Source organism: Cervus elaphus, chromosome 12, assembly GCF_910594005.1.
Source record: "Cervus elaphus chromosome 12, mCerEla1.1, whole genome shotgun sequence".
NCBI classification, from domain to species: domain Eukaryota; kingdom Metazoa; phylum Chordata; class Mammalia; order Artiodactyla; family Cervidae; genus Cervus; species Cervus elaphus.
In genome coordinates, this window is record NC_057826.1 from 71,172,274 (window position 1) to 71,193,870 (window position 21,597).

General features: G+C 43.1%; 2 protein-coding genes across 14 annotated transcripts in view; one reads left to right on the forward strand and one right to left on the reverse strand.

Moving 5' to 3' along the window:
* Positions 1-286: 286 nt before the first annotated feature.
* LOC122705656 (resuscitation-promoting factor RpfA-like) lies at positions 287-19,690 on the reverse strand. Its single transcript, XM_043921077.1, has 3 exons — positions 19,624-19,690; positions 19,228-19,505; positions 287-534 (listed from the first exon to the last, which is right to left on the reverse strand). Exons 1-3 carry the CDS (start codon positions 19,688-19,690, stop codon positions 460-462), a joined length of 420 nt encoding a protein of 139 aa, XP_043777012.1. The 3' UTR covers positions 287-459.
* RYR3 (ryanodine receptor 3) overlaps positions 19,457-21,597 on the forward strand; it is a 548,224-nt gene continuing 546,083 nt past the window's right edge. For all 13 annotated transcript variants that reach the window (XM_043919301.1, XM_043919310.1, XM_043919307.1 and 10 more), the window contains exon 1: positions 19,457-19,739. In XM_043919301.1, the coding sequence (XP_043775236.1) occupies positions 19,689-19,739 (51 nt within the window). In that variant the 5' untranslated portion in view covers positions 19,457-19,688. The remainder of the gene's footprint in view (positions 19,740-21,597) is intronic.

The window sequence follows — 21,597 nt, forward strand, 5'->3', positions numbered from 1 at the left end:
GCCCTCTCCTTGTAGTTGTGTCCATAAAATGTCCACTTTGATGTTCATTTCTGCCATATCTTCCACTGTCTTTTAAATAATCAGAGGAAACCTTCTTCATGTATTCATTGTTTTTAATTATCTCCCTAATGTGTGTGCATATATTATTGGTCAGTGCTGATTGCAGCTTTCTGGAGAACATTGAGTTAATGTTACTTTGGTAAATATTTAGGTTGCAAGTAATACTGGAGACACTTAAAGAAAAAAGAGGAAATTAAACAAATAATTTTATTTATTTATTTTTGTCTGTGCTAGGTCTTCATTGCTGCACAGGCTCTTCTTTAGCTGCAGGGCATGGGCTTCTCATTGCAGTGGCTTTTCCTATTTGTTGCAGAGCACGGGCTGTAGGTTGCAGGGCTTCAGTAGTAGTGGCTCGTGGGCTTAATAGCTGTTGTTCCCAGGCTCTAGAGTGCAGGTGCGCTAGTTGTGGTACACTGGCTTAGGCACTCCATGGCAAGTGGAATCTTCCTGGGTCAGGGATCGAACCTCAGTCTCCTGTATTGGAAAGTGGAATCTTTACCACTGAGCCACCAAGGAAGCCCGAGAAAATATATTTGAATGTCATCAGAGTATCTAGTGAAATCCAAGAACACAGAACCAGACAGGGGCAGTATCAGGACAAGAATCCTGTCTGTTTATTAACTATTAATCCTATCTGCTTAGACAATGATTGAAATTCAATTATTACTGTTTTTTTCTTATCTCCTCGTTATTTTCAGTAATTGTTGGCCTTCAGGTTCATTTCAAGTAGGTTTATGAAGGCTGTTTTGGCTGAAAACATCTACTTATAAATCACAGTGTTATATTTGCCATCAACAGTGAAAGCTTATTTTCTAGGCTTTCTATCAATCTCAGTAACAAAGAATCCCTATTAATGATACCCCTTTTTATAAAATAGTCGAATAATTATTACTCAGGTTCTTCAAGATCCAAAATTGCTTTCTGAATTCTTTACAAGAAATTTAAAAGAAACTATAAATAGTTTATATTTTATGGTTTCTTTATTCTGTAAAAATTGTGAGTTTGTATTTTCTACATACGAAAAAGCTGTTTACCAAAATGTTGAACTCATCAGAGGGATGGCAAAGGATAAGATTAGGTCCTTGCCACCAGAGGGCGACCTAACCTAATTATGGGGATGCTCAGAGCGCAGGAAGGGTGATGGATGGATCAGAACTGGTTGTTGCTGTTAGCTGTCAGTGTCCAACTCTTTGCGACCCCATAAACTGCAGCACGCCAGGCTTCTCTGTCCTTTACTATCTCTCAGAGCTTGCTCAAATTCATATCCACTGAGTCAATGATGCAACCTATCTCATCCTCTGACATCCCCTCCTCCTCCTGCCCTCAATTTTCCCCAGCATCAGGGTCTTTTCCAGTGAGTCGGCCCTTCGCATCAAGTGGCCAAAGTATTGGAGCTTTAGCTTCAGTAGATGGATATTTGGAGATGAATGAGCTGGGTCTGGAGTGAGCCTCCAATTGTTGAGGGAGAATATCACCAACAAGAATACATGTTTGGAAAATTAAGCATACACATGCTTGCAGTCTTCCATTTTTCCCTCTTCATACTTCCTTGTTTCTAAAAGCCTGCTCATTTATTAAGGACACTTACTGTTTGCTACTTGATATTTTCATGTCTTGTCTTGGTTATTTTTAAACCCTGCCATTGCCTCATTGTTATTGCAATAACAAAAGTTTCTTTAGGTCAAAGTTTATGTAGAGGTCTTCCCTGGTGGTCCAGGGATTAGGACACCATGCTCCCACTGCAGGTTGTGCAGGTTCAGTCCCTGGTTGGGGAGCTAAGACCCCCCATGCCATGTGACCAAAAAAAAAAAAGAAAGGAAAAGATTACGTAGAAAATAATGCACTACAGTATTTGCAACTCACTGCCTAAAATTGAAAGATGGCCTCGAGCCACTCCTAACATGTAGGGACCCCTCCTGTTTTAACGATGCACTGAAGCATTTGTTCTATTTTCTCCCCTGTTACTACAGCAACAAAGTTCTGGTGACTTAACCCAAATTCCTAATTCTAATCCACATTTTCCTCCTTTGTCCAGTAGTGATGGAAACAGCTTGTTAAACACAGAAAATGTTGTTATATCTTCCCTCGCTTTTTCGCTCTTCCTATTAAACAATATGCATCTTTTTAGCTTCTTTTCAGACATTACCTGGCGTTACATCTCTCTAGCTTTGTTGTTATTTCAGTGCCCTCTTCTGAAACAAGCAATTCAGTTGATTTCACGTTCAGCACTCTTTCGCCCCAACCCTCTGCATTAGCTTGCCTCTTTGGGTGCCTTGGTGAAGTGGTGGGTGTCTCCTTGTTTTCTTCTGTTTTACTTTAGACTCACACCAGAACCAGCCGTTGGTGTGAAATCATACTGCTTTCCATTCCTTCAGCAGAACAGGAGAGCAGCCCCCAAACCTGTCTCCAGACAAACAGCATATCATTACCTGAAATCGGTCCTTTGATTCTCAAATGCAGATACCAGGCGAGTCACAGTCCCCTTGCTGCTGAAAGATCTATTTCTGGGGCAAGCTGATGACAGGGCTCAGCCTACAGGGGCCTGGGGAGGAGAGGAGACTTTGAAGTTAGGTGGCTGCCGTCCTGTCCTCGGTGCACATCGCTCATAGCGTTCATCTCTAATAATATCTCATGAAGACAAGCTTTCCTGGGAAACAAATCAGGTGACCGCTGCAATCCATGTGACGGGCTTCCAAGACGTGTGTCACACTGCAAATATGTGGGCATTAAGGAGTATGTTTTCCTGGCTCCAGACATGAAAACCAACTCTGTGCTGACAGTTAACCAGTAGCCCAAAGATCCTTGGCAAACAAACCCGCTGCCCGGTCAGCACCATGCCCTTTCCTTCCAGCAAGAGAAGCTTTTGTTCCAACTCAAACAGGATCTTGTTGGATGGAAGGGGATTGTCCCAAACTCACACACAGCAGAAGGTCAAAGTGGAAGCACTGGGTCTTTAATGCCCCAGTGGTTGTCCTCCATTTCCAGGCTTTTGATGGGAACGAAAAAAGAAGCAAGACAAATCTGTGTTTTCCTTCCTCATCCACAGCAAGCACTGGGGGAAACAATGGGTCTCTCTAGTGCTTAGAATACTAAACACGAACCATCAAGTAGGAGCAGAAATTTCATCTTCTGGCCCCTCTATTCTGCCTAACACAAAAAAGTGTTAGACATATAAGAGCAAAAGTATTTCACATTTTTTTCCAGGTCTTTCATGGTGCCAGGCCCTTTTGCTGAACATTTGGCATACATTATATCACTTAATATTCACCGCAACCTTTTCAACTTGTATTACTAGTATTCCTATTTTACAGATAGGGACACTGAGGTCGGTAGAGTGTAAGAAATTTGCTCAAGATCTCACAGCCAGTAGGATGAGCTTTGATTCAGCTCTTGTAACTGTACTTTAGTCTGGACTTAAAAACTGTGCAAGAAAGAGCATGCACACAGTCAGTAAACCCTGGGTTATATATCACCAGTCTCCAATCTGTCGTTGATCTAAGATCCAGGCTGTAAATATTGGTGTCCTGGCCTGCTAGTTTCTTGAACCAAAGGAAAACTTTAGAATCTCCCAGACCTAGTGACTCCATCCATGCACCGAGAAAAGGCTGCAGGCTCTAGGCTGTGTGTGTGTGTGTGTGTGGTGGGGTAAGGGGCAGAGATTCCCACAAGTGTCATTCAGGGTTCCACCAGAGAAATAGAATCAGTGAGTTCTGCATTTATCTATATATCTATACCCATATATGGATACAGGTGGCCCCCAACTTATGATGACTTGGCTTATGATTTTTCAACTTTACAATTCTATAAAACTGTTCATGTTGTAGCTCTTGAGACTGATATTAAGTTTCTTGAGCTGCATGACAGAGACCTCCTTATTTCAAATTAATACATTCTGCACAATTGAAGATCAACAGACATCAGTCAATGCATTTTATACAGTATGTATTGTGTACTCATGATCCTTCTAGGCTCAGTAGAAGACAAAGAAGGAATATAAAACACAGCCTCTGATGTGGATTTGACCATTAAGGAAAGGAACAGTCTTGAGGCTCCTTGTCACTCTAAATTGCTTCCAATTCCTGAGGCTGGCCAGTCACCCATCACCCCACCCTACTCAGGGGCACCCTATGCCTCTCGGTCCAACAGAAACATAATCAATGATGTATAACCATAGTTTCTCAAGCATTTGGTTTTAGAATTCTTTACTCTCTTAAAAATTACTGAGAACACGAAAAGCTTTTCTTTATATGGCGTATATCTAATGATATTTCTCACATCAGAAATTAAAACAGATCAAATTTCTAAAAATAGGCAGGTATTAACTCATTTAAAATGATAATAGACTCATTGTGTGTAACATTTTATGTAAAATATTTTTTCCCAAAAAAACTAGTGAGAAAAAGGTCACTATGATACATTTTTTCAAATCTCTTTCATGGATGACAGTAAAAGAGAACATGACTCTTAAATCTGCCTTTTCCTTTCTAATATGTTCTAATATGCTGGTTTGATTGAAGTGGATGAGGAATATATAGTATCACACAGGAATACAGGTGGACGTGGACGACCTAGCAGATTCCTTGAGAGTGTGTTGGGGACCTGTTGGGATCTTGAGACCACACTTTAAGATGACTGATCTTTATGCGAATCTTTAACCATTTTGCATGGTTTAATCAGTCTGTGACCATGTGTGGGAAAAGGCACAGAAATGTGTATGAATATGGGTAGCTGACAAGGCGGCTGAGTGATAGTATTTGAGAAGCGTGAGGAGGAGCTCCTGCCCCAAGGTATTGTCTTTCACTGCCCTTCATGGTACATGAACCTGACCATTTGTCTTATCACTGTGTTAAGACACTGGATGCTCTTATTTAAATGTAAACTTACCAGTCCGTCTTCAAGTAAACCTGTATGAAATGGCATAAATTGCAATGCTCAGAGCTAGGAATGTAAATGTGAATAAAACAGAATAATAGAACGATGTATTAGCAATGAGGTCCCTGAGAGAATGGACAACATGACAAGAAAAGCTTTGATGGGACAGGGAAGAGTGACTGAAAAAGTCTGAAGATGGTGTTCAGTTCAGTTCAGTTCAGTCGCTCAGTCGTGTCCAACTCTTTGCAACCCCATGAACCGCAGCATGCCAGGCCTCTCTGTCCATCACCAACTCCCAGAGTTTACTCAAACTCATGCCCATAGAGTCGGTGATGCCATCCAGCCATCTCATCCTCTGTGGTCCCCTTCTCCTCCTGCCCCCAATCCCTCCCAGCATCAGGGTCTTTTCCAATGAGTCAGTTCTTCACATCAGGTATCACTAACAATTCATTTCTTTGCATTAATCAACTCCTCTTTTAAAAAGAATGTGTGCCTGCCTCTCCCAACCACTATAGAGACTACTTTCAGAACTCCTGGACATTCCCACCTGTGTCATTCCGGGTGCTACCAGAGAAACAGAATCAACAAGTTGTGTGTTTATCTATATGTCTATAATTCCATGGACAGAGGAGCCTGGGGGGCTACAGTCATGGGGTCACAAAGAGTCAGACACGACTGAGCACCCATGCATGCATGCATACTCATATATGGATACAGACAGTCCCCAGCTTATGACAGTTTGACTATGATTTTTCTGACTTTACAATGGTGCAGTAGAAACCATACTTCATATTTTGATGTTTTCCCAGGCTAGTACGATACTCTCTTGTGATGCTGGGCAAGAGCAGCTCTCAGTCAGCCACACGATCAGTAGGATAAACAGCTGATGCACTTACAACCATTCTGTACCCTTCAGCCACCCTGTTTTCCACTTTCAGTACAACATTCAATAAATTACATGAGATATTCAACACTTTATCATGAAAGAGGCTTTTTGTTAGATGATTTTGCCCAACTGGAAGTTAACGTTAAGTATTTTGAGCATGTTTAAAGCAGGCTTAGGCTAAGCTATGATGTTTGGTAGGTTGGGTATAGTAAATGCATTTTTGACTTAAGATATTTTCAATTTACATTGTATTTATTGATACATTGCTTTGCTGTTGTTTTGTCACTAAGTCGTGTCTGACTCCTTTGTGACCCCATGGACTATAGCCTGCCTGGCTCCTCTGTCCGTGGGATTTCCCAGGCAAGAATACTGGAGTGAGTGGCCATTTCCTTCTCCAGGGGATATGTATATGAAAAGAAATTGACTTATGTGATTGTGGGAACTAGGCAAGTTCTAAATCTGCAGGGCAAGCTATCAGGACAAGATATCTGGAAACTCTCAGGCAGGAGCCGATGTTGCAATCTACAGGCAAAATTTCTTCTTCCAGGAAACGTCAGTTTCAACAGTTTAGATCAGTCCCACTCATATTATTCAGGATAATCTCCTTTACATAAAATCAATGGACTATAGATCTTAATCACACCACAAAATATCTTCACAGCACCAACAGATGAGTGTCTGAATAAACAACTGGGTTCCATGGTCTAGCCAAACTGACACATAAAAATGAACATCCTACCACTTTCTGGTGAATTTGTTTGATCTTGACTTCTTCCTTCCAAAGACCTTTTTATAAATTAAAACTTAAAAACAACCTAGGGAGAAAGAAGGATAAAAGATTAATATATACATACCTCAAGAAGAGACTAGGAAGAGAAAGCTGGTCAGGTGGGAGGGGAATGGATGAGAGACAGAGAAATTGCCAGAGAAACCTAAAATCAGAGCAGGAAAGACAAAGGACAGGAAGACGGGAAGAGGGATTGTTCCTCAGTTTCATTTCTCTCATCACTAACTTTACAGTGGGAATTAGAGAAATAATTATCCCCAGCTTTTCATTTCTTTGTCCTTGGAGCTAAATGGCAAAGTTTGCCAGGTAGGGAAACATAATTCCCAAAGCGTAAGTGATCTGAAAATTATTAACTTTAGCTGGTCCCAGGCTAGGACATTCCATCTCTATGCCCTTTGCTGAGATAGGTTTGGTTCTTCTGAATTTGACCATAAGGAAAACTTGTCCTTTTCCTTTCTTGATCAGTGCCTTAGGCTCTGAAGTCAGGCCGTGTGGAATGCATCATGCCCTCAATGATCCTGCTCCCTGGTGTTGACAACTTTTGTATTAATACTATACACTCTGAGAGTGGGTGGGACCTGGAAAATCATTTTTAATGAATAGAATATGGCAAGGTAATGAGATATCACTTCTGAGACTAGGTTACAAAAGGCTGTGACGTCTATCTTGCTAGCATCTCCTCTCTCTCTCTCTGAACCTTCTGGCTTGCTTGTTCTAATGAAGCAAGTTGCTGCGCTGTATACTTCCTTATGGAGAGGCCCATGTGGCAAGTATCTGTGGGCAGCCTTCGGCCAACATTCAGAGAGGAGCTGAGGCGCTCAGCCCAAGGAATTGCTATCGGTAAACACATGAGAGGCAATGGAAGTGGATCCTTCCTACCTTGACCTTTGATATAACCAGCCCTTACTGACACCTTGAATGCAGCCCGTGAGAGACCCTGATTCAGAAGATCCAACTAAGCTCCGCTCTGATTCCCGACCATGTAAAGTATGAGATAATATATACTGTTTTAGGTCACTAAGTTTTGGAGTAATTTGTAATACAGCAATAGATAACGAATACAAGCTGCCTGTATTTAAATCTCACCACTGATTCGCTATGTGACCTTGGGCAAGTAACTTTAATTCTGAGCCTTAGCTAACTCAATTGTAAAATGTGGACAATAATAATAATACTGACTATATAAGACTATTGTAGGACTAAATGATTTAATACATATAGAAACCAAATAGTGCCTGACACACAGTCAATATGAGCTTACTACCCCTACAGTGGCTATTACGATTATTATCATCATCATTAAAAGTTTAGGGAAGGATCATTGTGTATATCCTTCCAGAGAAACACACAGTCACCTCCAGGTAATTAAGACTAACTGCTGCTCCTTAGGGAGTTAGACTTACATTTTCAACATTAACTTCCCAAGCTCGTGCTAGCTTCATGTGATTCTAAATTTGGAATGGCATGTCCACATACACAGGTGGTCCCAGAGAGCCTAGTGCCTCAAGGAGCCCAGAATATCCTAAAACACTTCTGAAGTATTTGGAAAATGACCTCTAAAGTGATCCTCTTGTATCTGTTCCCTTTCATCCTGGTGTGATTTTACCCAAGTATTTTCAGCACCCAGTCATGGATTTATCTGATAAAAAAAAAAATGGAGAAGACCTCTGGCCTCAGGGATTGGCAAGTCATCACTTAACCGGAACTCTGAGAAGAGTCTGCATCTGCCCTTCCTGTGATCTACTCCAGAACCTTGCAGAGTTTTTTCTCTGGGGATGCTAAAATGGGAGGAAGCGGGTTGGGGGGGGGGGGGTGGGGGGGCAGGGTTGTGTCTGCAAGAGGGAAAGACCAAATTAAAGGATCGTTATTTGCCATCTCTCCTTACCTGTAAATAAAGAATAATATTTTACTCTCTCTGCTTTCCTAAGCTGTCATCAGAAATGAATGAATGAATGAATATCTGAACGAAGATATCTTTAACACATCTGTTAACAGTGAAAGGAGGCTTCAGGTAATGAGTACCTTTGATTTAAAAAAAAAAAAAAAACTGCCAAAAGGTAACAGATGGAATGTTAAGTACTAGCTGAATGAGCCCTGCGATTTTTGCAGAAATGGGGCTGAACTCAGATCTCAAGGAATTCTTCTTCTCCTAGAGATCCAAGAATGCCATAAATGCACCATCTGTTGACCAAGGCAAGGAAGCTGTCACTCAAATGGATCTCAATCTATTCTCTTTTGTCCCTTTCCAATTTGTTTTCTCTAAACTTGCAGCAGCTGCTGGGATACAAGGAGCCTTAGAAGCAGTCCTCATAACAGTGCTGACACTCAGAAGAAAAAAAACTATCAATATAAATGCTTTAAATCAGTCTGTAGGATCTAATGTGACTATTCCAAATTTCAAGTAATTAAACGAATTCTTTGTCTCCTCTTTGCTTGAAATGAAGGCATCAAGTATAGTGATTTGGTGTGGGTTTGAAATGAGATAGACTACAGTGCAAATTCAAATTTAACTTTAGAGATATTCCTTAACCTCCACTCTTAATCTCCTCATCTATAAAGTGGTAATAAAAATGCCTACCTCACAGAGTTGTTGATAGCTATTATTATGATATGAAAGGTAATGTTTAAGATGGAAGATCTGTGCAGAGGTGGAGAGGGAGACTGAAAGCTGGATCTGCCTTTAGGAGGGCTGGTTTAGGGAGAATGGCAACACAGCTAGCATAAATCATACTGCATATTCCAGGATAACTGACGAATCTTCCAAAGCAGCAAGTCCCAGCCCCTAGGCTTTCGGCTTTGATACCTAGCATCTAGAAAACTCTTGGGCCCAATCAGTGTATTGCTATTGCTACCTCTTGTAAACTCTACTCTGCCTTTGTTCTTGTAACTGACAACTAATCATCATGTCGTTGTCGTTCAGTCACTAAGTCTTGTCTGACTCCTTGTGACCCCGTTGGCTGTAGCCCGCCAGCCTCCTCTGCCCATGGAATTTTCCAGGCAAGAATACTGAAGTGGGTTGCCATTTCCTCCTCCAGGGGATCTTCTCAACCCAGGGATCGAAAATGCATCTCCTGCCCTGGCAGATGGATTCTTTACCACTGCACCACTTTGGGAAGACAATCGGCATATAGGGCTGGGTTTCATCCTATTTACCCCCTAGCATCCATTCTGACAGCCCCAGTTCATGGCAATCTCACCCTTTCAAACAGCTTCTACTCCACTTGCTGGACACTGAGCAAGTCCTCATTTCCATTGCTGCTTACCTTATCATACTATGTTTATAGTTTGTCTCAGGAACTAAGTTGCATTTCCTTGAGGATGGAAAGGGTCCCAGAAGCAGGCACCATGAACTGTGTTTCTTAAACTGCTCTGCATATCTTTAAGATTCTGTAGAGAGAACCGGGTTCCCCATGCAAATCTTCGGCTCATCACCCCCACTCTCTCCTCTCAGCCAGGAGAGCCTGGCTTTCATCTGTTTTGCCTTTGGACTTCAACAGTGATGATGACGATGTGTATTTATTGAGCATACTGGTAGACAATGTCCCCATGTATCTCCTTGGGCCCTACTATTGTAGGGGACTTGCCAGCCCGGTTTCCAACTGCCTGAAGGCTTTCTCTGGCAGCCAGAGCTGGTGAAAGTGCCAGAGAATTCACTCCCCTGGGAGCAGGCTTCAACACTGACTGACTGGAGTTAGTATATAAATACCTCAGCCTCCTTGTCCTTCTGGGGGTGACTCTGAGGTGGGTGTTCCTTACTGACCCCCAGAGTTTCCCAGTGAGATTAAGTGTCCACTGTCTCACAGGGGAAACTGACTTGATAACTTACCCCTTATTGGCTTTCTTCCCTTGCCTGCTTCTTCCCTTCCCTTCCCTTCATCATTTACAGGTATTTCCTGGGATCAACCCCTAAATCCATGTCTCAGGTCTACTTCTGGGAAACCAGACTTGAACACAGTGTCTGTTCATTACCAGTCACTGTTCTAAAAGCTTTGCAGATAGTGACCACTTTTAATTCTTCAACCATCCTATTAACAAATTTTAATGTTTATTTTCATTTGCAAATAAGGAAATTGAAGCAAGGAGGACCTGGGTGTCTTATCCAAATTCAAAAGCTAATATATGTTGATACCAGGATTCAAAGGATAGGGTTCCAGAGTGAAGAGACCTTGAAATTTGCTGATCCAGGTAGACACCACACCCATTCGAGAAAAATCACAGTTTTCTCCAGAAGTCTTTGGCCAAACTCATTTTCTCTCTTTAACTTCTGAATCTTGTCTTTGCTTTTAAATATTTTAAGTCTTGACCTTGGTCTCTAGTTTGAGGGTGATTCTGTGGGGGGCATTATATTTTTAAAAATTGGAAGTTTAAAAAAAATTTTTTTTAAATACTTTCTTAAATTTTTAAAAAAATGAAGAATTTAAAAATTAAAGATTTACAATGTTGTGTGAGTTTCAGGTGCACATCAAAGTGATTCAGATATACATATATCTATTTGTTTTCAGGTTCTTTTCTTTTATAGGTTGTTAGGGAATATTGAGTGTAGTTCCCTGTGCATATAGTAGGTCCTTGTTGGTTATCTATTTTATATATATTACTGTGTATCTGTTAGTTCTAAATTCCTAATTTATCCATCCCCCTACTTTTTTTATTTCTTACAGACAGTAACAGCAGGGCAATACAACAGGGAGAAGCAGAGTGTATTGATATCTTGATTGAGTGGTGTTTATTATTTCTGCTGGTTCCCTTGTCCATGTCACTGGAGGAATAAGGCCTTGATTCTAGAAACTGTTCTTCCAAGAATGGTGAGATGTAGACATTGGGAGGAAAAAGAAGACAGCTGGTGTGGAAAAGGAGAGTTCATGGGGAGGGTTCTTATTTATGAGATGAATTCTGCTTTAGTCACGTTGTGTTTGAAGAAACGGTGATACATGCACAGTTGGAAACATTCAGCGTGAGGTTAAACAAAGTGAGTTTGGAACTTGGAAGAACTGGTAATAAAGATTTGGGCCTAGAAGTGGTGGTAGCTAAAGTTATAAGAAAGGATAAGGCTTGGATTTTATAGAGGATGAAGGAGGGTCAAAGATGGAATATTGGGGAATGCCCGTTCCTGATGAGGAAGAGAAGGCATCAAAGGAAGTGGAGACATAGGAGAGGCAGGGTAGTGCTCCTCAAGGATGGACCCTAAGGGTAAGGAAGGAATAACGTTAGTTGCAAGAAATAGTAACTCGTCGACAGGGCTAAATAATTCAATGGTCAAGGAGGAGAACAAGAACTAAAATTAAAATGTCATGCTTGGGATGTCTCTTTTAACCTTGGCGATCAGAGACTAAAATATTGAGGTAGAAACTCAATGGAAAACGACTTTCACACAATCAATTTGGTCATGTAATTTAGTAAATCAATCCTCTGCTTTTATGAAGGCTATTCTAGAACCACCCAATCCCCAAACCACCTCAAACATACTGTTTTAATGTATAAGTGTTTAAGTGAGGAATCTTTAAGACTGACCTCAATCTTAACTTTCTGGGTTTGTTTTGTTGTTACTGGTTTTAAAGACTAGGAAATCATTCCTTTGTGAACAAGGACTCCAGTTAGCCACTAGAGAATTCCCAAACAGGTATTTTTTATTTCTAAAGAATTAGACTATAGTCAATTCACTTAACATCACAACTTAAGAGAAGGCAAAATAATTTTATTTGATGATTAGGAAGATACTCCAGGATCAGGCTGTACCTCTGGGACATTACCCTGAATTTCATTACAAAGAAAACTGGAAAATAAATACCAGACAAGAAGCCAGAAGGTCTGAGTGCAGCCCCAGCTTTCATCAGTTCAATTCACCTCAGAGAGCCTCCGTCTTCCCAATCTTAGAATAATGAGGTTGATTCTCAGACCAGAATTCATCTCTAATGATGTCTGCATCTCCTTTGCAGCAAAGGAGGGTAGATGGGGGAGGGGAGAGAGAGGGAGGAAGATAGAAAGGAAGAAAGAAATTATGTAGTGCGTTGTTTATAAAGTCAAATTTATTTTTAATGCTAAGATTTGTCATTTCTATTGTTATGCTAAAATGTTCTTTCTTTTATAAAACAATGGTCTAGGCATTCAGTTCAGTTCAGTTCAGTCATTCAGTCATGTCTGACTCTTTGCGACCCCTTGGACTGCAGCACACCAGGCTTCCCTGTCCATCACCAACTCCCAGAGTTTACTCAAACTCATGTCCATTGAGTTGGTGATGCCATCCAACCATCTTATCCTCTGTGGCCCCCCTCTCCTCCCACCTTCAATCTTTCCCATCATCAGGGTCTTTTCAAATGAGTCAGTTCTTTGTATCAGGTGGCCAAAGTATTGCAGCTTCAGCTCTAGCATCAGTCCTTCCAGTGGATATACAGGACTGATTTCCTTTAGGATGGACTAGTTGGATCTCCTTACTGTCCAAGGGACTCTCAAGAGTCTTCAACACCACAGTTCAAAAGCATGAATTCTTTGGTGTTCAGCTTTCTGTATAGTCCAATTCTCACATCCATACATGACTACTGGAAAAACCTTAGCTTTGACTAGGTGGACCTTTGTTGGAAAAGTAATGTCTCTGCTTTTTAATAAGCTGGCATTAGCAATTGGATTTTTTAATGTGTTTACAAAGCAACAGGAAAAACTGGCAACTTCACGGTGCTGCTGACAATTTTCTCTAGATTTTTACTGGTCTATGGACTCGATGGGCTAGAATGCTTATCTCCTCTTCAACTCTAGGTTGAATGAGGCAGGTAGAGTTTAAAACCTCTGACTTTTATTTGGATCTCAGACGAGAGCAACAGGAGGCAACCAGGAGCACTGCCAGTCTCTGAGCTCTTATCAGTCTTGGAGCGATCTGCCACACTTGTCAGCAGCAGTGACATATTGAGAAGAAATTTCAAAAGCCGAGTTCGTGTCCCAGGACATTGCAGCTCTGAATGCCAATGGAAAATTGTGCATCCTTGTAGAGAGCAAGAAGATTTGCTTTGATAAATTCCTTAATCATTGTAAAGGAAATTTCACCAGCTCAAAGACACTAGAAATGAGATCTACTCAGCACAGGCTGAAGAGACAAATTAACCCAGAAGTTGGTTACGGAAACATTACTTTAGAACCAGAATAAAAGTTATTTACTTCCATTATTACCTCCTGAAATGTGGGTCTTACCCTGACACCTGAAATAAATGACACGAAACTCCATTTATCTCCTTCCCACTGTGTACCTGCCTATTTCAGCAGCAACTCTTAAAACCATAGCAGGTCAGAGCAAATTGTTGCTGGCAACAGTTTCAATAAATCTGTGCCACTGAACTGCAGGCAGGAAAAATTAAAATGCAGAAATTAGAAATCAAAGGCATTGAGTTGAGTGTAACTGAGACTTATCTGATTAAGTGTAGTTTCACAGATCTCAATCTCATAAAGCCCTAGGCAAAACCTGACGATGGAGGTGGGCAGGGAAGATTCCACCTACCAGAGAAAGCCATGAATTTCAATATGCCATGGCAACAGAATACATTTCTCATTAAAGGTGTGGACTTAATACAGCTTGGATCAAAACTCCGTGGAAACAAACACCGAAAAGCAGTGTTGGCATTCACCATGAACTCACAACACGTGAGATCGGCCCAGAATGTTTTGCTCAATGGGGCAGGAAATTGGGTCCTGAAATCAGAGGCATTGTGTCTTTCTTGGTGGGTAGAGGCCTCATGAAAAATCAAAAGAAAAAGGAACTTTAAGAGAGGCAGGCCTATATACATTGCTTTTAAGATATCCTTTTCCATTATGGTTTATTACAGGATGTAGAATATAGTTCCCTATTTTGGCACAGCATTGTAAATCAACTATACTTCAGTTTAAAAAAAGGCACACAAATGGATCTGAAGGGCAGGCACTGGAAACCAGTGCAAAGGAAGAGGAAGGGGATGGATCTGCAAGAGAGATCTCAGGATTTCCTACTGAGCACTTTTACAAGACACTCTGCTAAGCATTTTCTAATCACTAAGTCATTTAACCCTTACAGGAACCTTGAGAAGTAGGTCTTTTCTTTCCCATTTTCCAGAAGATGAAATAGGTTCTGAGAGCTTAAATCACCTGCTCAGGGTCATAGAACTCAAACCCTCATCTGCTTAGTGTAAACTTTGTCCCCTGTACTAGCCAGAGTACAAGTTTAAGGTTAAATCGTGGTTTTCCTGGAGGCAAATGTAAATGAGCAATGGTCCTATTGTTAATCTATTGCTTTAACAAGCTGTTCCAGCTGGAGATGCCCTGAAGCTCAGCTCTAAGGAGACAGGGGTGCGAGGATCCACCCCTCAGGCTTCTGCTGGTGTGCGCAGCTTGCCTCCAAATCCGTAGCTGTTTTGCTGATGTTTAGCTGCCAAGTAGTAACCCACCAGGCTCTTCTGTCCATGAGATTCCCAGGCAAGAATACTGGAGCAGGTTGCCATTTCCTTTTCCAGGGGATCTTCCCAACTGAGGGATGGAACCCGTGTCTCTTTTATTGGCAGGCGTTTTTTTGTTGTTTAACCACTGAGCTACCTGGGAAGCTTTCCATATCTGCTGAAATTCAGTTAACCCCCTCTCCTCGGTCCCCTCTTTGAGTGGTTCACTAAAGTGGCGATTTAACCTTATTATATAATCTTCCAATCTTAAGGTGTCAGAAAAAGAATAAAGACATTTTTCATGTGTTAACTGCAGGAAGGTCTTCTTAATTACGATATCTTGTCTATGTTAAGCAGTTGTGATGTGACTTTTATAAAAGAGATAAAACAGATATCAGTAGAAGAAGACAAATATTTCCCTGCATCTGTCCCCTTGCTAATGAAAAAAAAGGAATTCAAGTCAAGGTTTTTTGGTATGGCTTCCAAGTCTTTGGACCAAAGGAATCTATCAACTGAGTAACGTATTGCATAAGATTTTGGAAACTAATGATAATCACTGCTTAACATTAAAAAAAAAAGACATCTGTAAGTTTATATGCCATCATTCTAATCAGGGCCAAATCAAAAGCAGGTGTCCTCTGGAGGAATTATTTCTGTTCATGGGCTTAATTGGGGACAATCCCTTCTTGCCCTCCCATCAGTGAAAGAGCTTCACAATTTAAATACTTGGAGAAAAAGCACAGAAATGTGCTTTAGGAAATGTGCTTTAGGAAAAACTATTTGTTAATGAAAAAATAAATAAATCTTCAGTCAATATATAAATAGTACTTACATGTGTAGTGTTGGATCAAAAAAGGTGGCAGCTAGCAGAGGCCAGCCCCTCATCTACAGTTATTCCATCATTGCCTTTGATACTTTCCCCAGGTAGAATCTGAGTCAACTCAGGCCAAAGTCATGAGCACAATTAACTGGAGAAATGTATTTTCAATAGATGGATGACTCCTGTAGTTGGGAAGTGAGGTTGAAATGGATATCGAAGACGGATTCAGTGTTGTGTAGAGTTTAATATATTTCTAATATGATGGGGAAGGCTCTCTCTATCAAGTGTGGCCTCTTAGCTTCTGTGTCTCCAAGCATGGTAGGTCTTAGTTAGTCACAAGGCTTGGACCTGCCTTTCCTATGGATAAACCAGCAAAGATTTATGAGGCTCTTGGCCAGAGTAAAGGGGCCAAGGTCTTTGACCAGCAAATAGAGTGAGACTAACTGGCCCTCCTGGAATTGAATCCACAGCCCTGGCCTTATTAATACCACTTGAGCAATTGACCACCATGAGTAATAAAGCATAGCAAATAAGATACTGAATGATATGACTATAGCCATTTTTCATTAATATTTTAAAACTGTATCAATCTTTCTGGTAAAACACATATAAAAGGCCCTGTAATGTGAGAAAATCCTCAGGACCAATACTTCATTTGAAAATTTGCCAGAGGGAAAAATAAATACATGAATTTTATTTCAATAATCAGGCTTTAGGTTTTTTCAGGCCTTTAAAATATATATGTAAACGGAACGTATATAAGTGTACATACATAAATGCAAAGATAAAAACGTCCAGTTTGGCCCCACAGGCCTCAGAGTAATTACAGTGTGCTTTCCAGCTGTTGGTGATGTTGGCTGCTCAGTGACCCACCTCCAAAGTTGCTGGCTTCCAGGGCTGTCTTTGAACAACTTGAGCATCCCAATGGTATTTTATTGCTCTGTGGACACCTTCCTGAAATTTTAATAATGACAGAGAACTTTCAAGGATTTAGAAACCTGAGAGGCTTGGCTTTTTCCAATGAGACTATAGTAGACGCTAAGTCCTCTAAGAACTGAGGTCCAAGTCCTCTAGCTTTCTACAAAGAGTAATTTTCGGTGAGACAGTTTGAAATACAGGGTGTGGGAGAACAAGCCTGATATGTGGTGGTGTCGGGTGGTGGGGAACGGGTATATCAAATTGATGGTTTCCACTTTGCTGCCCTAGAAGCAAGGTGGCACAGGATAAAAAGTACCAAAAAGTATTAGGCTTGGAGTGAGACAATCCATGTCTGAATGACAGCTCTGCCACTTACCAGATGTATAACTTAAGACAAGTAACAATCTTAGTTTATTCTCTCCCAGGCTTCATGGGAGTAATAACAAAGTTCAGTATCTGAAATCTGTCATCTATCTATCCATCTAATCCATTCCAGTTTCCTTTCTTTCAACTATTTCTGAGAACAAGGGATTCAGCTGTCGTATTCAGTGTTATATCTGCAGACCTGGATTAAATAAATCCTAACATGATGAGATAATGTTTTCACCTGATGAGAGCATCATCGGTGGTGAATTTTGGGGACATTTTAAAGATTGGAAAAGGATTTCACATAGGGACAAATGTTCTACTTTCCCCCAAATGTATGCTGAGCCCCAGAATAAATCTGAGATTGGATAATTAAACAGCTCACTTTTATACACACTGAAGGAATGTAAGGATCACCCAGAATCCAGTTGGATACATTCACAGTGTTAGATCACTCATTACCACTTCCTTTTTCTCAGAGGTTATTTGACCAATAAAGCAAGTAGTGTCCTGTGTCACATATCTTTCAGTAAAGTGTGTGAAAAGGCATTTGTAGTCTCATGAACAAGAAAAAATTAGGGATGCAAAATACTATATTTATGTAGGTTTTTACCCGTCAAATAATCATAGATGAAAGTATGCAACATCACCCAAGAAGGTATGGCAAAGGTAGGCCATACTATAGATTAGTGATAATCAGCATTTTGAATGGTATAATCTAGATTCAAAAAATGTCTTAAGGGACCATAGATAGAAATAAAATAAATTATAATAGAAATATTTTTTAAAGCTGGTACTTAAGTATCAACACTTGGACATGAACAAAATGGTAAAGTCTTGTTAGTGGCTCATGTGGGAAAGAAAAAAAAAACTACAGAAATTCTAGTTAAATTCACACATAAAGTGTCATTGGTGCTGCTCCAATACCAATCCAATATTAGGCTTTGTGTACAGACTGTCCAAAGGAGGAGAGCACTCTGATTTAGGAGGAAGACAAACTGGAGTGCTTATAGCAAGGCCATCAGAGGCTCTGGAAACTATGCTATAGAGGACGGTGAGGGAAAGAGGAATCTTTAGTCAGGAGGTGGGAAAAGTGGATGAGGGTGAGCATGACAGGTGCTCTCCAATATGTAAAGGGCCAAGATGTGCAGATGGCTTGGTTTATTCTAGGTAGGCTTCAGAAGAGGAACAAGGGTCAAGGCGCAACCTCTGGAAGGAAGCAGTTTTGGTAAAATAAAAAACAACAACACATTTTTCTTAGCATCTCTGATGTCCAATAGAAAAAGTAGAACTGGAGCCCAGGAAAGAGGTCTTAAGGCAGAATCAAGAGAGAGGCTGTCCACGGGGAAGTTGCAAAATTCGTTGAGGTTTCCAGTGTTCTGTGCCACCAGTAGCCCAGAATTGTCTCCCATACCTCTTTCCAGTTTCTTTTCAACCTAGGTATGCAGCTCTTACTAGCGCCCCTTCTCTTGAAAGCGTCTCTGGCCCTGGAACTTCTTGGCCAGCAGACAGAAGGTGACATCCTGAAACCTCAGCTTTAGCAATGAACAATCTGACAGCCTCCCAACTCCAGAAAGTGACCTAAGGCTGGGTGAGATGTCAGCAGTCCAAAGACAGAAGGGGTCCCACCGTTTCTCTTTTACAGAGTTCCCAGGGCTGGTACCCTGAAATGCAGAAGAAATTTAGGAAAGGAGGGTAGGCAGAGAGAACGGGTTCATGCCACTTAACCTCTGAACTGTGGATGGAATGGGGGAATCCCGGAAGGTTTCTGAGGTGCAGAGAGATGGTACTCTGTCCACCAACAATGGATCATCAAGCAGTTTGGTAAAACATACTGAATGGGTTTTGCAGAGGAGAAGGGGTTCTCTTAAGGTGCAGAAAGGGCCATGCAGGCAAAGGCAAACTTTGTTATGAATGGACAGACACCCTCATTGCACCGTTTTCTCTCTGCTGTTCAGAAGATCACAGGCACACCCGTCTCAGCCTTCCGCGGCTGGGGGTCCGAACGAGGCACTCAGATTGGAGCAAAGCATTGGAGCCCAACACACACACACACACACACACACGAACGAACGAGGGCAAAGAGAGAGGGCAGGTGCCTAGTTTGGGCATGCTGGACTAAGCAACCGGCCTTTGTTTGCGAATCCGCGCGGGGTAGGGGCACTCTGTCGTCGCCGCGGGGCGCACGTCTCCGCTGAGCCGGCGGCGCGGCGCGGCGCGTTGCGGGGGAGGCCCCACGGCCCCCGCCCGGGTCGCAGCGCCGCCCCCGCCCGCTGTGTGCGCCAGGCGCTGCGCTCTCCTCGGGCCCGGTGGCCGCCGCGCACTTGGCTGGGGCGAGAGGCGAGAGGGTAGGCGGGCTGCTTGGTTGGCGTTGGCGCTCTGCAGTGCAGTGGAGTGTTGCCCAGCTCCCTATATGGTCGGGGATTAGCTCGGTGCTGCTGAGGCAGAGCCAGGAGCCGGAGGAGGAGGAGGAGAAGGAGGAGAAGGAGGAGAAAGAGGAGAAAGAGCGCAGCAGCTGCGGGCGCACGCCGAGCGGCTGCCGGGGGAAGCAGAGGCGCCGGAGGCTGGGGCACCGCCGACGCCTCGGGAGCCATGGCCGAAGGGGGAGAAGGAGGCGAGGACGAGATCCAGTTCCTGCGGACTGTGAGTCTTCGCGGCGGGGGCGAGGCGGCGGGCAGGTGGGGAGGAGCGCGGAACTCGCCAGGAGGGGCTGCGCTGCGCCCAGGTGCCCGATGCGCGGTGCCCGAAGCCCGGCGCGTTCTCCGCACCCGCGGGCTGCAGAGACGGACCGGCCACCCACCCGCGGGGCCGCAAGGGGGCTGCGTGGGAAGGGGCATCTCTTCCTGTCTGTCCCTTCTTCCCCTATCGCCACCCCCACCCCAGACCTCCACCTCCATCCACCTCTACAGCTCTCCCACAACTTGCTACTTGATCCGAAACCTTTGATGGCCAAACTTCCAGGCAGGATTTGCTCACGGTTCTGACCCGGAGGATCAGAAGTGGAAACTATTGCCCCAGAGTCAACCGCTCTTTCACCCCAGTATTCCACCCCAGCCTCCTGTCGCCTCCTCCACGCACTGGGGAACCGCCAGTAGGAACCAGCGGGGCAGGGGCGAGCTTGGGATACGCAGAAGCCGGCGCCCGCACTGGGTCCCGGACTTCGGATCGCTTGGAAGGGAATTCGCCCAGCGCTGCCCCTCGCACTTTAAGCCCCGAACTGGCAGCTGCTGCTGGAGTGTTACTTGACTGCCTCGAGTGTAAGAACCGTGGTTTCTGCTGCCCGCTCTTCAGAGCCCCGCAGGACAGGGAAACCCCGGGCTGTTGGCTTCGCGTCACTCGGGTCCCCTCCCTGGCACCGCGGGGGAGGGGGGCGCTACTCCGCCCCAGATTTTAGGGCAAGTGTCGGGGATGGGGTGGGGGTGGAGTTCGTTGTAATCACTTCAGCCTTGCCCCTTAGGAGTTAACATAAAGGTTTTCCAGGTGGATAACAATCAGGTGGGGTGGGAGCATCGGGATGCGTCCCAGCTCTGATTTTCGGCAAGTGACCTTGAGCAAGTCGCATAATCCACCCTTCCTAGCCTCAGTTTCCTCATAGGTAAAATAAAGAAAATTACACCCAGTGTTTCAGGGTGATAAAGATTAAATGAGATAGTGAATGTCCTAATGATTTGTAAGCTGTAAATTGCTCTATAAGTGTTAGAGCATTTTATTTGTTGCCTGGATCTCAGGAATTGGAATCCTTTCCAATTCCCTCCCTCTTTTTCTAAGTGCCACCTTCAAACCTGGTTTCTGAAGATCCCAACTGAGGTCTTGTCCATCTTTTGCACCATTCCCCTCTCCTTGGAGTGTTCCCTACAGTTCTCTTTGGTTTTACTTCCAAACGTGGTTTCTCTTCTGGGGCTGGGACTTGGGTCTTGTTTGGGACCTACTACCTTTGGTACTACCCTTTGGTCCTGGAGAAGGAAATGGCAACCCACTCCAGTACCCTTGCCTGGAAAATCCCGTGGACAGAGGAGCCTGGTAGGCTACAGTCCACGGGGTCGCAAAGAATCGAACATGACTGAGTGACTTCACATTTTTTCTTTCTTACCCTTTGATACTGCCTTCTGATACTATAGAATTACCCATCTCTTCATCCTGACTCTGATCCACAGGCCCAGACCTCAGTCTCAGCTCTCACACTTCGAAGAAGACAGTCTCATGTTTACCACTCCTTACAACCCTTTTGCTGTGAATCTGCCTGTTCCTCCACACCAACAAAGCCCTGTGAAATCCTTAGGTTTTCCTTCTAACAGGTGTTCTTGGTATTGGATGGTTGGCAGCTCAGGTGCTTCCTGCCTTTTGCCTTCCTCAGTCAGTCATTTCTTCTGCTTATTATTAATGATCCTGTAGGTATTGCTGATTGGAGAAATTCCATTCTGACAGATAGGCTCAGTCCGAACGGATAGATGACCCAGAAAGTCAAGGTGAAGCCCTGATGGTTTTCTTGAGATCCGATCCT